Raw genomic sequence first — 15980 nt, forward strand, 5'->3', positions numbered from 1 at the left:
AATTTAGAAAAAAATATTAATACGGTGTAAGAAAATGGGTGTTTTTTTTGTTTTTTTTTTGCAATTTGACTGATATCAAGGCTTTTATAGCTTTCATTCTATTCGTTGATAAATTCTTTTATTCGTTATTTTTTTTCTCTAAATTCTTTTCACCTTTTATTAAAACTGCTTTTAAAAATAAAAAACGTCCTCACCACCCACTTTGTCCTAACCCACTACATAGACCAGAAAAAAATATTTGGATTTGGAGAATATTTTGAAAACGTAAATAGAATTACTTTGAAAACTGCTATTTTCTTCATATTAAGGTGAATACGCCATAGCCACGTTAACGTTATCCCGTACTACAGTGAACTTTAATGGAAAGTCTGTTTCAGTATATATTTACCCTAGATGTCGCTGGAAAATCCAAATTAATATTTTTAGCATATGACTTATTCTCTCCATTTCATATGGCCTTTTCAATAGAAAGATTTACCTTTCCACCTCTAGTGACCCAAATCTATGTTTTGATGCCAAATTTTAAAAGTGAGGTTTGATTTTGAAATTTTGCAGCCTACAGGTTTTTGTTTTTTGGTCATACTAGAAGAAGAGTTTTTTTTTGCTTTATTTTCTTCTTCTTTTTTGATTCTATGTAGGTTTAAAACAGATTTTTATTTTATTACATTTTCATTGAGTTTTGTGAAAGAAATTGAACAATTTTGTTATGACTGAGATAAATCGACATATTATTAGAGATATATATGATAAGATTTGGTATTAATAAGATTTATTAATACGAAATTGACACGAGAATGTGTCACAATGATACTATTATGATTAATCATCACTTACATTTGAGTGGCTTATGTCACTCCCATTGTTTAGGTATTTTTAGAAGAAATAAAAAAATAGGAAAATTACGCTCATTATTTAAATGTATTGATTCCTAGGATACGTCAGGAGTTATCAGCACATGAACTCAACAAAGATTTCCATAAAAATTTTGAAATATAGTTCACAATTATTTCATTTTTTCAACTATAATGCATATATCATACAGATAAAAATAATGACAAATGCAGATAAATATTTCAAGTACTTTACGAAAATCTGTATATAAATCATTTTTCATTTTAAGTTACATTCACTAATCGCATTAATTTGGTAAAATGAAATTAAGTGTGTGCTTGTGTATATTTGCCCTCTCGGCACTGTCTGTGCAGGCAAAAAGTGTGAAAAATGCCCAGGACACTGGTAAGCTAACCATTTATTGATTAAAAATGTTCACTCACTAAGTATTAAATAAATTATTGAATCAACGATTTTAGGCAAAGTAATTTACTGTTACTTCGAAAGTTGGACCGTTTACAGGCCTGGCAATGGAAAATTCGACGTAGAAAACATCGATCCAAACCTATGCACTCACATTGCATTCACTTTCCTTGGGTTGAACGCTGATGGGTCCATACATATTTTGGATCCATGGGAATCTGATCCAGATGGTCTTAGTAAGTAGAATAATTCTTTTAGATTTTAAGAAACGCATATAGATTTCCTTGGTTTCTTATAAATACCTGACCAAATTTTATTTTATTTATTGTAATTACTAGTAAAGTTAATTAATGCAAAATGTTCTCTGAGAAATACAGACGAAACATCAAATTTTCCCTGCAAATCCAAAAGAAAACTTCGGTTCTGATTATTTCAAAGGATGTGCAGTCAAAAGCCTTTAAAAGGTCTAAAAAATTGTTCCCACATTCAAGCCTATTTAAGAGTTGTCACTGGAAATCCAGCTTGACCTCTAATGTTAATTGGTGGTTTGTAAAGCCAAAATGTAAGTGTTTATTGCTTCCAGTAAAATCACTGAGTAAAAAATAACTCAGATACCACAGAATAATTTTTTCTTCGTTGGATCTACAAGAGGTAGCTAAAATATTGTGCTATTATTTCCAAGTATTTTGCATTTTTTTAGGACAAAACAAAAAAAAATTCCAGACAATTGAAGTATTTTTTTATTGCTACCAGACAATTGGAGCTTCTGGCTCCTCGTTTAGTCCCTTCTTAAATAGCTGGAATAACTATATTCTACGTATAGTCAATATTGTTGAAACCAATGAATATTTTTAATTTAAATCCAAACGAACACCCCAGTTCTGGTTTTTTCTGTAGAGTATGCAATCAAAATCCTTTGAAAGATCTTAAAGTATTGCTTGTCATTTCTGAAGTATTGTTTTTGAAGTTGATAGCATCCCACATGTGTATAGGAGTTCCTCACCCTTCTCAGTTCTTCCTTGCTTATTTCTGATTTCCTAATCAGCAGTAACCCTGTTGTCAGCGAGATAAAATTAGAATATCTGCAGAAACCAGGAGACCTACTGACTCTTCTTTAATTGCAAGTGATGCCTCCATATGAAAAGATTGTACGGATATACGATTCCAAGGGAGTTCTTCTGGCTTCTGGATATTATCTATCAAGAACTTTGAAGAAGAAGTCAGGCCATGCAATATTTAATACCAAATATTGATTCTTTTAGATGGATTCCAACGTTTCGTGGCCCTCAAAAACCAAAACGCCAACCTCAAAACGATCATCTCTCTCGGAGGATGGAACGAAGGCTCCCAAACCTACTCGGAAGTAGTAGCAGACGCGACAAAACGTTCAACACTAGTAAAAGAAGTTTTGGCTTTCATTCAAAAATATAACTTCGATGGTTTCGACTTTGATTGGGAATATCCGGCCAAGAGAGACAGCGTAAACCCTGCCGATAAAGAAAACTTTATTTTGATGTTGCAGGAGCTGAAAGCTGCCTTTCAACCTTATGGTTACATTCTTTCTGCTGCGGTCAACAGTGCTAAAGTAAACATAGATGGTTCTTATGATGTAGCAGCTTTATCTCAGTATGTTTTTTCTTATTTTTTAAAACATGGATTTTTAATGAGGGTTTGGAAATGTTTAGGATTTTGGACCATATCAACATTATGGCCTATGATTTCCACGGCGCCTTTGACAATTACGTGGGTCATCATACATTACTTTATTCTGCTGAAATTGATGCCCAATACAATAACTCTGAATGGAATATCGTGAGTGCATACCTATGAGCTTTAAGGCAACTATTAACTGGTTTTTTTAGGATACTGGAGTTAACTATTGGTTGTCTCAAGGAGCTGATCCATCCAAGATTAACTTTGGCATTGCCACTTATGCCAGAACATTTACCTTGGCTGATGCCACTAATACTTCTCTGTACGCCCCTATAAGTGGTGGTGGTACTGCTGGACCATACACTAGGCAAGATGGTGTTTTGGGTTATAATGAGGTATTATGATATAGTAATAAATGCGACTATCATGTTAAATTATAAATGTAATTTTAGATCTGTGAAGCCTATCCAAATCGCGTAGATATTTGGGATGATGAGCAACAAGTTCCCCATTTCGTAGTGGGCAACCAGTGGATTGGTTATGACGACAAAAAATCATTGGGTGTTAAAGTGGACTACGCATTATCCAAGAATCTTGGTGGATTTATGGTTTGGAGTTTCGACACTGATGATTTTACTGGTCTTTGTGGTGAAGGCAAATATCCTCTGATTAATACTATTCACACTTCTTTGGCTGAGAAAGGCTACAGTTTAAAGAACAATAATTAAAAATATGTATATGTTTAATGAAAGAGAATTGAAATAAATTATATTTTGCTAGAAAATTTGTACTTTTTTAATTAAATCTTATCACGGCACGATTCAGGATCAAGTTTTCATATCTGAGAGTGGAAATTTGAGTTTTTTGCATTTTGATCTAAAAACGGAAAAAAATCATTGATTGACCCCTTATTTAGATGACCTTCTAATTATTCGTATGTTTTATTAAATGACAATCATGATTTTAAACCTTTCAGTCTTTCTTCTTCCCACAAAAACAATTTGCTTGATTAATTTGGTCTTAGTAGACCAATTAGTAGTTTGCTGTTTTAACTGCATTGTCGTATAAAAAGACAATCAAAGAACATCCCAAACTCAAAACAAAACCAATAAGTACACATCAAGAACACAAAACAGACAAAAGGTAAGCTGATAATAACTTTACATTTTTTATATTTTATATATTTTACAATTAATGAATTCATTTTGAATTGAAAACTTCTTGAAAGTATCATCATATAAGGACTTCTCTGGAGATACAGATAAGGGACCAGAGAATTTTTTAGTGAGATCAGCTTATTAATCAATCATTAAGATGTCAAAAGTTTGTTCTAGAGACCAAACCTTTCATGATTCTTATGATTATATTAAATGTGGAAGCTTAAAATTGTTTTAAGTATTGCTAAAGCTTCATTAAACATTGTATATTTACAAGTCTTTTGCAATGTTAGACCAAAAGTCTTGAGAGCAGAAGCCTTGTCTAGATTAGCCTTTCATAGTTCTTAAATTTTCTTATAAACCTCCTTTAAATATCCAACTGATTACCTGAAGAGATCTTCTGTAGATCCAGATAATGAACCATATTCTGAAAAAGGTTGTAAACTATGATGTAAAATCTGGAATCTTTTATGAAACATTGTGGAAATAAGATAAACAAGTCTTTTACAATGTCACATGTTTCTTTTAGAAAACCCTTGTCATTCGAGGCTTATTAAGTAATAGAATTATGAATTAAAACATCTTCAGAATAACCTTTTTTTTACTTTATTAAAAATTACATAAAAATAACATAAAATATAAATCTATCTAAGCTATCGCTCTATTGATTTGCTTTAGCAAAATTTGCTTTTCTCCACAAACTCCAGCAATATCATCTTGATCAATTGCCCATATCATCACTCCCAAAAATCCATTATCCTTTATCCATGCGGCCTAAAAAAGGTCCAAATATGATACCCTTTAAACAATTATTTAATCAAATATTTCCTTACTTTTGCCCAAATGGAGTCTTGGTCATCATACCCAATCCACTGGTTTCCTGAATACCTATATGGATTTTTCTGTTCGTCGTCCCACACCCGAGTCCAGCCATCATACGTTGAACAAATCTTCAAGAAAAAAACATAATTGAAGGTATGAGAAACATGAACTTACAGCAGAAACTTACATGGGCATAAGTAGCTTCTCCACCATCGTTTCCGGGTCCTATAATACCAGCATGAAGTCCATGGTTATTCGGATCGGATAAAGTGAAGGATCTACCATAAAAGCCAGTGCCAATGGTCAGTTTGTTTTTCGGTACGCCTGCGTTAACCCAGTTATTAGCGGCAGCTAAAAAATATTCAATATTTTAAAATTTTGCTTGAAGTTGGTTTTTGTGTTTAGGAATTACTTGGGTCTTGAACGTCTCGTGTTACGAGGTATACAGTGTTCATTATTTGAAGCATTTTCTAAAAATATTGTCCATAATATGACAGGAATTTACTGAATTGTGAGATCAGTGAGTAAGAACTATAAAAATTAACTATTTATATCCCCTTCTAGGTAGCGTTTTTTCACGTCTGTAAGGAGCATAAAGGTATGAAAAAAAATAATTTTAGGGTTATTGAGGATGCTCGTGAAAAGAGTATGCTAGTATGCAAAAATATTTACTTTTCTCCCGTCTTTTGGCAAGAAAATTTAGTTTAATGTTGATCCAGGACGTTATTGAAGTGTAAAATGTTGAATAGTGTAGAATGCGCGAAAAACTCAACTTTTGACCCATTCTGAGAAATATTATCATTTCAGTTCGAAGATTTATTGATGATCGCTATGATAACGATTTATCCCATCTGTTAACTTTCCAGAAAATATGGATATACTTACCAGCAACATTCAAGTGACTTTTTTCCCAATCACTTTCTACGTTTGAACTGTACAATGCAGAATTTTGACCGGTATAGTCACTCCAGGGACCGTAGAAATCATACGTCATCACATTAATAAAATCGAAATATCTAAAAACACAACAAAATCATATATTTATTGCTCATATATTTAAAAAATAACTTACTGAACCATTTCGCTGATAAGATATCCATGCTCAGTGTCAGAAGATACTGCTGCAGTCAGTAGCCAGCCCTTTGGTTGGAAGGCTGCTTTTAATTCTTTTAATAAAGTTATGTAGTTATCCTAAAATAATAATTGAATGACGAATGAAAAAATTTCAATTTTGTATGTTAGGTAAAACGTCTTTACCTGATCCGCTACTTCAGGATATTCCCAATCAATGTCAAGACCGTCAAAATTGTAAGCTGATAAAAAGTAGGTGGCGCTACCGACAAAAGGTCCTCGTTTTGAGGCATCTCCGGCCATTCCTATAAAAAATAGTTTTTTTTTTGGAAATTTCATTTAATTATATGAGAGTATTATCACCTCTAAATAAATCTGCAGCTGAATCTCCACCAACGCTAAGCAAAACCTTGAGGTTTGGGTTTTGGTTCTTCAAGTCGGTTACTCTCTTGTAAAGACCTAAAGAAATATATTTTTGTGATTTAGGAGAAGAAAACACTCGAAATTATGGATATGGAAATTATTTAGTTTTTTTTATGCTTATCGTCTGGTGTCAAGGTCCCTTAAATTATGGTAAACTTAAGTAATTTGAAGTATTTCCAGAGGATTATGCAAAAAATAAAAAAAATTCTGCTATTATTTAAAGCCGCAGATAGTGATTTAAAATTGATGATACGATGCTCCGTTGTTTAGCGATTTAAACATTTTGATGTTAAAAATTTGCATATGTAAAAAATATCTGGCAATCTCTCTCTTTCTCAAGGAGGTCTTAAAAAAGTACATAAAATTGTTGGATCATTCTTTAGTAAAGAAACTCATAAGCTTTTATGAAATGAATAAAATACTTTTTTAATGAAAGAAGACGTATGCATGAAATCGTTACATAAGATTTCAAAATACTTGGATTTTTGTAAAGCGTTTGATTCAATATTTTTTTCAATCCATTAAAAAACTACTTAATAACTCCAAAACAGCAAACATCCAAACCATTTACAAAGAAACTTGACTTTTTTTACCATCAGTAGTTACTCGAAAAGATTTTTTTATTGCAGTAGTCCCTTCAATTTCTTCTTTTAATGAGTCACTGATTATTGAATTTAAATGTACTGACTCTTTACACGAATCATAACTCTTGGATGATTCATTTTTCACCTTGGAGCGCCCTCTTTTGCCAAGAGGAGTTATTGCAAGAGTAACATTTTCCATTTTGTCTTTTTCTGATGACTCATTTCTGGCTGTATTTGAAACCAGTGACTCCTTATCTTTTTTTAATCAGTCATCTTTGATTATATTTAAATGCAGTGGACCTTTAGTCGAATTATGAGTCTTTAATGATTGCCTTGATACAACTTCTTTTCTTAGGAGTCTCTAAAGATTCATTGACAGTTGTATTTGAAACCAATGACTCTGTAGGTATCCTTTTCCAATAAGTCACTTCTAGTTATATTTGAATTAAGAGTCTCGATTTATTGATTAATTTTTTCTCATTGAATGACTCTTTTACCCTCAACAGTTACTCCATGAAGTTTTTCTAATGTAGCAATCGCCTCTTCATTTTGTCTTGTTCTAGTGATTCACCCATTGTTTTGTTTAAATGTAGTGACTCTGTATCCGAACCAATACTCTTGAATTATTTAATGGTAACGAAACTTATCAGCTTTCATATGAAACTAAAATTAATAAAATCGTTACATACGTTTTCAAAATATTTAGATTTTTGCAAAGCCTTTGATAGTATTAAGATCTTAAAAGCTACCTAATAACACCAAAGTAGCTGTATTTACAAATGAATCTAAAACAAGCGGTGAAGAAACTTTTCAGCTTTCACATGAAATTAAAATTAATGAAGTCGATACATCAGTTTTCAAAATTTTAAGATGTGTGTAAAGTCTTTGATAGAAGACCGTGCTAAATTGCTTTTAAATATGTTTATACCTTATCTAACCATTGGAAATTGGCAAATCTGTTTTAAGGACCATTTATTAGCACTATTTGATGGCCGTTTTTACTTCTACAATACATTAGGCTCCTAATGTTAAAAAACGTGATCAGTTAAATTTTGATTACATCTGATTTAATTTTTTTTTAAACGTCAACCAAATGAATTTGACACTTAACATGTTTAGATCATTCATGGACAAAAAACAAAAAATGGCAATTAGTAGTTGTTTCATTTCAGTTATTCATGGGTTTATCACCAAACGTTCAAGAAAATTAATTCTTCCAATTATTCCTATAACAAACGTTTCAATATTTTTTCTTCTTTACATACTCATTATTTCATTCAGTGGTTTTTAATTCTGATAATTACTGAAATCAAAGATCTTCAATATACATATGGTTCAACCTCTTTCATGATAAGTTTATTATTAATTGGAAAACTAATTTTTTTGAGTGATAATTCCTTTTTACACATCTTTTAACTACTTCTTCAGAAATTAATTGCCATTAAGTCATCATTTCTAGTAGAGTACCATTTTGTTAAAGTCAGTTCTGTTCTATGATAAGTCTGATACCATCTGCAAACATCTGTAAACTAATTATAAGTAGGAATTAGACACGGAAAAGTCGACAGTGGGTCGTTTGAAAGAAGAGAATGCTTGTCTTAGGAAAAATATTAAGGTCAAGATGCACTCGCAAAAAGGAAAAATATTTTAATGCAAATAAAAGAAGTCGATCTGAATTTTTTAAATAAAACACTTAAAGTTGAAATAGCGCATAATAATTTTGACAATTTACCTATTTTAGCAACGAATGATCAAAGGAGTCAAGAACCATTTCACATGATTAATAAAATACTTTAGGAGTATTAAAAACTTGCAAAGGGAAAGCAATTCCATGCCAAGATCTATAATAAAAAGCTTTTAATCAATAACGACGAATATACGATTGAAATTCATAGGACCTGTATAAAAATACGTTCGTGGATAAAACTATACTCTTTCCCAACACCACTGCACCTTCGAGTCCCGCCGTTCAAGATAGACCTGTGAAGATTCTGCAGGCGAAGAACTTCTTGAGGATTGAAGTGTTAAGAGAACAAGAAAAGAAAGAAGTACTGAAAAGAAGCAGAAACGAAGTGAGGAAAATCCTGGGTTACCCACAAAATATAATTCATCCAAGGAAATATCATCCCTCTGAGTTGGCAACCTTGACTAAAAGAGTCATATGAACACATCAGTGACCAGCAGTCACGCAATCACCAAAATGGAAAAAGGGTGGCCTCAAGTAGTATAGAGATCTCAGTAGTTGTTTTTCTTTTTCTTAGAGTGCCTACAGTTCTGGTTGTTGGCTATTCGAACAGCAGCGCAGAATAGTTGAGGTATTCATTGATTCTTACACTTTTCAATCACGATATTCACGATATTCTCGATCTCGATGCTTTGGAGGATCTTTTGCAAAAGGTTGTTTTCGGCTTTCATTACACATTACGTGTTCCACATATTCTAGCTTTCGAGTCTGAACGGTATTCAGGACTTTTTTTCTTTCCTAGGCTTCTCAGCACTGTATTGGTTATTCTCTTTGTACATGGTATTCGGATTCTTTGGTACAGCCACATTTCAAATGCCTCTAGTTTTTTGTAGAAGGCCTTCGTAAGCATCCACGATTCAACTCCATAAAAAAAGATCCAAATCACGCATAGCATCGCACTATTTTCGTTGACGGCTGTAAGTCGTGGCTGGTAAATACGTTTTTCATCTTGATAAATGCTGTTTTGGCTTTTTCAATATGCATTTGGATATCCACAGAAGGCATCAAGATTTTTGCAATTTATAAAAAACTACCCAATAACTCCAAAACGACTACAGTATACAATAAAAAAATGCACTTTAAAAAGTGCAGAAAACCCCAAGATGGAAACTTTGCTGTATAAATGGTTTACCAAACAGCGTGAACGAAACTTGCCAGTAACGGGTGATATGCTTAAAGAAAAGGCTCTAGATTTACATAGAAAATTAAAACTCAACGATAAATTTAATGCAAGCGATGGATGGCTGCAAAAATTTAAATGGCGATATGGTATAAGGCTGCTTAAAATTGCAGGTGAAAAGTTGTCCTCGCAGCCTCACCTTGTAAATCCCTTTATTGAAGGCTTAAGAAAAAAGATGAAGCGGCTTAATCTTAGTGAAGATCAAATTTATAATGCAGATGAGACGGATTTATATTGGAAGTTATTGCCAGATAAAACTCATGTTGCAATTTTTGAAAAAACGGCGCCTGGTCTAAAAATAAACAAAGAATAACTCTTTGGGGTGCACAAATGCTACAAGATCACACAAACTAACGCCTTTAGTACTAGGAAAAGCAAAATCACCCAGATGTTTTAAAGGACTTGATAATCCAGTCATCTATAAAAGCACTAAAAATGCCTGGATGACGCAGGAAATTTTTAAAAATTGGTTTTTTAAGCATTTTGTTCCAGATGTAAATGAAAGTTGTGTTTGCTTTTTAATTTTTTTAAGACTAAATTGGGTTTTTAGGTTAAATCATTTTTACAAAGCAAAAACCTTCCTTTAAAAGCCGTTCTCCTGTTAGACAATGCCCCTTCGCATCCACCGGCAGAAGAATTAAAAACTTCTGATAAACACATTTTTGTTATCTACATGCCCCCAAATGTTACACCATTAATTCAACCATTAGACCAAAATGTTTTGCGAATAACCAAACTATTTTACAGAAAAGGCCTATTAAGTTCAATTGTATCAAAGGGTCAAGGAGTAACTGAGGCCCTAAAAGTTATAACTTTAAGAGATGCTATCATGCAATTGCATATGGCCTGGCAAAAAATAGAGCCTTCAGTAATTTCAAAATGTTGGAATAATATTTTGGGAAAAAATTTTGAGGAGGATGACCTACCTTTAGCTCGACTAAAAGAGATGTGGGAAAATGATGTTAGAGCAGCTGCAGTTAACGAAACCATTACATTGCTTCAAACAATGGAACAGGTATTATTTAGTGCTAGTTACTACTTTTAATTTTCGATTTTGAAAAATTAAAAGAAGAAAGTCTGTAATAATTTTAGAATTTCATTGAGATATGATTGTTTTTAGATTGATTATAATCCCAAAGACATTGAGGAATGGAATACAGACGCAGTGGAGGAAAATCTCGATAGCAATGATTCAGAAGATAGTGACTGCGAGATATTAACTTTTGAAGAAAAAAAAGTTACGCATTTGGAGGCTCTTGCAGCTTGAAAATTGTCACACAATGGGCCAATCAAAACTATATCGACATAAAGGACATTATTACACTAAAAGGTTTAGAAGAAAAGGCCTTAAACCTGTCGCAAAAAACAGTGCAAACAAAAATTACATCTTTTTTAAAATAAAACTTTTGTATAATGCTTAAAACTGTATTAAATAAATTTATAAATAAATACAAACATAAATAAAGTACAATGTAGTTCCCTTTTATTTTAATTTTAGCTATTTTTAATATAATCTCCATAATGTGAACATTTCAGTAAAGCGAACTAAGTTGAAATTTTTTGAGTTCACATTAACGCGAGCCTACTGTATATCTAGAAACAACCTTGAAATATACTTTTTGGTAAAGAAACTTGTCATAAAGTTTTTCAATACAATATCAGTTATACAATAATTGTATCTATAACGAGACTACTTAAGTCTAGTATAATAAAATTCAGTCTGCCCCATAAGAATAGAAAAGTTGATGGTGGAAGCTAAAAGATCAAACGTGTATCATCGAATTTAAATAGCCATCATATAGAGCGACAACGGTAATGAAAAAAACTTAATTTTTTTGATGAACGGCTTGAAATAACAATTAAAAAAATTAATAAACTACGAATTTGCGTTTTCTTTCAATGTTCCTTCGAATCTGTATAAAGAAACGGTTATTTTTCGTATTTAACTTGATGACGTTATTAAATTTAAAACACGATGTTTCGTCTTTTATAGACCACTATCATTGTTTTTTTTTTAATCTCAATTTTGGAAAAAGTCAGATTCATCTTTGTCTCCCACATAATCGTCTGCATAATTTCACCTTTGTTTAACTCACTATAATAAAAACTAAGGAGAGGTTTCACCATCTGACTTTGGAACTAACGAAACTTCAAACATTTTTACGGATCGTGTTTTTTTTAAGAGCTTACTATTATGTTAAGAAAACTTGACTAAGATCTAAACTAAAAATATTTAAACTTGTGGTATACTTAAAATGAAAGTTTCATTTAACTTACCTTGATCGATATCAAGCTCGTCATCTTCAACTCGAAGATTTCCGTCCTCCCAAATTGATATGAACGCATAATTGATATGCGTACAAAGGCTGGCGTCGAAGTTTTCAGGAGTGATTCCGTCCCAAGCTGACCAGCTGCCATAGTAACAAACAACCGCAACTAAAATAGTTATTTATGTAACAAGTGTGTGAAATGATCCTTTTTTTACGAATGGGAAATTAGTCACTTGAATCATAGGCGAATGCGGTAATTTATTCAATTCAACAATGAATTCGACATATATCAATGAATAGGGGAAAAAAGGGGTCTACTAGGATTCTACCACCGAAGAAATGAAATCAATAATACCAAATTACTTTACGCACTAATGCGTAAAAATTGAAACTTTATAAGCCCTGGGAAGTGTCTAAAGTGCGTACTTTACGCACAGCAGTTTAAAGAAAAAATGTTTTATACTAAAATATTTAAAAGATTTAAATACTGACCTGAGTGGACCTTTAAAATGGTCAGTGACAGAAATGCTGCTGATAGTAGCAGCTTCATTTTTAATTTAAGTTTCCTTAAGTTTAAATGGGTTAATGATTTGTTTTTTTGTTTATTTATGACTTTTATATATTTATGATATCTGATTACGATATACATGCAGATCGTTACCACTTGTTAATTTTAACGGTGATTGGTTCAGTTGTTTTGTTATCACTTCTTTCCGATATAAATAAATATACTTCAAAATAATTTGATTATTGAGCAATTTTTGATAAACCCTTAATTTTGATTCTTTGAATTGAAAATCTGTAGTACATATCTAAAATCTGAAAGACCATTCCTGGTTACCCCACCCCTGCCTATCTCCTTTTTTTTAAATGATCTAAATATCATAAAATAATTGCTATGAAAAAACTGAAGTAGGACTAGAAATGAAATTTTGGCCATATTTTTGTGGACCAACAGCATTAGTCCCTCTGAGCAATACACAACAGTCTTTAAAGCTTTTGTTGTGTAATAGTAGGCTCATTGATTATTTATCAAAATGTCAATAAAAATATATTTAAAGCTCTGATTGTAAGGTTTATCGCAATATTTTCTTAAATTATTTGGGCTTCTGTTCGTCTCATTCCCACCAAATTATGTTTTCTTTAAATTATATGCAACTACAGTTAAATAAACTATTTTCTCAAAATAAAAACAATAAAATGGATTAGAACTTGAAAGCAATATACAACTGACCAATCAAACGTATACCCGTATATCTTTGTTCCACTTATTGCAAATAATATACTAAATTATGCTAATGATTGGGATAGTTTGCTTGCCTTAATGAACGAACAAGTTGTGCCTACTTATCTCTCAAATCAATTATGGAAACAGGTTCTTATTAAAACACAGGGTTTTGAAGAATCAATTAGTTTGCATGTTGCCTTTTTGTTTTGTTCTTGTTTGTTTTTATGATGCCAGCACGAATAGATGACTTGAGGTTAAAAATCCTAAAGCCTAACATTTTATCAAAAATTTTTGACTCTTGAACTTTGGTTTTTAAAGAGCAACTTGAGTCACTAGAGCAACTCTAGCATAGAATAGTTCAGGAATGCCGTGCTATATCCAGAGAAATATTTGTAAACGTGCGTGAAGAATTCGAAAGCAAGCTTTATTATTGTCTTCAAATAAGGCTAATCATTTACTACATTTAATTAAACAATAATAAAATAAATCAAAAATGTGTTTTCATTTATTTTTTTCCTTGATGAACAGATAGAAAAGAATGTTCTGAAATGTATTTTTATATGGTATCATTGGAAAGCTTCTTTTAAGATTTTAAGGGTGTATCTCACCCTGTATATCAAATAAAATAACTTAATAACTAACAAATAATAACTAACATAATAACTAAACCAGGCTATAACAACTAATGAACTACACCTTTGGCAATTTAACGTGCCCAAACTGTTTCTCAAATACTTTTAAGCACAGAGTCATTAATGATAATTAAATACTGATAAAATTAAATGATATACTCATTAACGAGTCTGCCAGTCATCCAGTTAAGTGCCAAGCCTCTTGGTTAATGTGTAATTTTCCTTAATTTTTAAAATTGAAAAACTTGTTCCACATAAAAATACAATTTATCTGGATCTATAACGATTTTTTTCTATAAACGTTTTGTATTTATCCTTAAACAGAATATTTTCCAAAAAATCACGAATTCTTTCAAAAACTACAGGCAACTGCATTATTGTCTATGAGCAATACACAACTGGTCTACATAACCTATACTCATCTTTGCTATCCTCGTTGTACTGATATACAATAATTACAAATATATTTAAAGGGTTTAAGTCCTGACCTGAGTGGACCTTTAAAATGGCTAGTGATAGAAATGCTGCTGATTTTTAATTCAACTTAAGTTTAACTGGTTTAATGATTTGTTTTTTGTTTATTTATAGCTTTTATATATTTACGATATCTGATTCCGATATACATGCAGATCGTTACCACTTTTAATATTACCGATTACTGGTTCAGTTGTTTTGTTATCACTTTTTTCAGATATAAATAAATATACTTCAAAATCAATTGCATTATTGTTGAGTAATTTTACAATAAGCTTTTAATTTTGATTCTTTAAATTAAAAATCTGTAGTATATATATAAAAAAAATCTAATAACTTTCCCATCATATTCCATTTTTTATTGATCTGAATATCATAAAATGATTACTATGAAAAAACTCAAACAGGACTAGAAATTAAGTTTTGTCCATATTTTTTCCAGTGGACCAACTGCATTAGTCCCTTTGGGCAATACACAACTGGTCTATATAATATATACCCGTCTTTGTTGTTTAGTAGATCATTGATTATTATTTATCAAAATGTCAAAAAAATATTGCGGAGGGTTGTTGGGTGGGCTCAGAAATAAAACAGAAACCTGTTTACCTAAATGTCGACGTTTCGACTTATATTAAGTCATCCTCAGGACACTGAAATGGATTCAAGTAATTACAGAGATAAAACAAAGTAATTTCAAGTACATAAAAAACACTATTAAAATAAATGTTCTTTAAGTTACAAAAATTAAAACAACAAAAAACAAAAACCACGACACAGTTAAAATTACATTCAGGTACAATCCGTTAAAAGAAATTAAAAAAAAAAAAACAGTATAAAATTAATTTTTTTTTTCTATTTTTCTTTTTTTTTATATATATTACACCTCTTACCTAAGTCTAGGTTTCTTAAGTTATAATTAAAATAGGAGCGTCGAGTTATTTTTAACATGAGTTAAATTGTAGGTGTTACTGTGGGCAAACAACAACCCTCCGCAATATTGAAGATATTGGGTCACAAACACGAAATTGAAAATGTCAAAAAAAAATTTATTTAAAACTCTGATTTTAAGGTCACTATATTTTTTTCTTTATTTAGGCCATTATCCGTTGTTATCCATACATTCTCGTCATTGAGAATAGGGCTATTATTGTCTCTATCAGATTGAATTAATTAATAACATAAGTCAATTGACTTTTCCTTATTTTAATTTAATGTTGTGTTAACTGCATTAATAGCTCTGAGTGGACATGGATTATTTAGGGAATCAGAATTTTATTAAGAATTTATTATTTAAAATTCTTTGACGTTCGACGCTATAATTTCTTAAATGATTTCGTCTCACTCCCGCCAAAATAGGCTTTCTTTAAATCATGCACAACTACCTTAAATAAACTACATTCTAAAATAAACCGCAAACGAAATACATTGGAACTTAAGAGGAATATACAACTGGCCAATGAAACCTATTGCCGTCTTTGTTCTGCTCAT

General features: G+C 31.4%; 2 protein-coding genes across 2 annotated transcripts; one reads left to right on the forward strand and one right to left on the reverse strand.

The window, feature by feature from the left end:
• The first annotated feature begins 1073 nt into the window (after positions 1-1073).
• LOC126735386 (chitinase-3-like protein 1) lies at positions 1074-3691 on the forward strand. Its single transcript, XM_050439353.1, has 6 exons — positions 1074-1236; positions 1311-1490; positions 2517-2880; positions 2940-3066; positions 3117-3302; positions 3360-3691. Exons 1-6 carry the CDS (start codon positions 1152-1154, stop codon positions 3633-3635), a joined length of 1218 nt encoding a protein of 405 aa, XP_050295310.1. The 5' UTR covers positions 1074-1151; the 3' UTR covers positions 3636-3691.
• A 963-nt stretch (positions 3692-4654) lies between these two features.
• Positions 4655-12755, reverse strand: LOC126735092 (endochitinase-like). Its single transcript, XM_050438994.1, has 9 exons — positions 12651-12755; positions 12166-12324; positions 6321-6416; positions 6144-6262; positions 5959-6077; positions 5772-5902; positions 5074-5237; positions 4898-5014; positions 4655-4838 (listed from the first exon to the last, which is right to left on the reverse strand). Exons 1-9 carry the CDS (start codon positions 12706-12708, stop codon positions 4713-4715), a joined length of 1089 nt encoding a protein of 362 aa, XP_050294951.1. The 5' UTR covers positions 12709-12755; the 3' UTR covers positions 4655-4712.
• Positions 12756-15980: the final 3225 nt, after the last annotated feature.

The sequence above is a fragment of the Anthonomus grandis genome, chromosome 4, assembly GCF_022605725.1.
Source record: "Anthonomus grandis grandis chromosome 4, icAntGran1.3, whole genome shotgun sequence".
Classification (NCBI taxonomy): domain Eukaryota; kingdom Metazoa; phylum Arthropoda; class Insecta; order Coleoptera; family Curculionidae; genus Anthonomus; species Anthonomus grandis.

Coding starts and splice junctions, on each gene's coding strand:
- LOC126735386 (XM_050439353.1), top strand. CDS start 1,152: ATGAAATTAAGTGTGTGCTTGTGTATATTTGCCCTCTCGGCACTGTCT. Junction 2,881..2,939: donor GATGTAGCAGCTTTATCTCA/GTATGTTTTTTC, acceptor GGAAATGTTTAG/GATTTTGGACCATATCAACA. Junction 3,067..3,116: donor ATAACTCTGAATGGAATATC/GTGAGTGCATAC, acceptor TGGTTTTTTTAG/GATACTGGAGTTAACTATTG.
- LOC126735092 (XM_050438994.1), bottom strand. CDS start 12,708: ATGAAGCTGCTACTATCAGCAGCATTTCTGTCACTGACCATTTTAAAG. Junction 12,325..12,650: donor CATTTTAAAGGTCCACTCAG/GTCAGTATTTAA, acceptor TAACTATTTTAG/TTGCGGTTGTTTGTTACTAT. Junction 4,839..4,897: donor AAGACTCCATTTGGGCAAAA/GTAAGGAAATAT, acceptor GACCTTTTTTAG/GCCGCATGGATAAAGGATAA.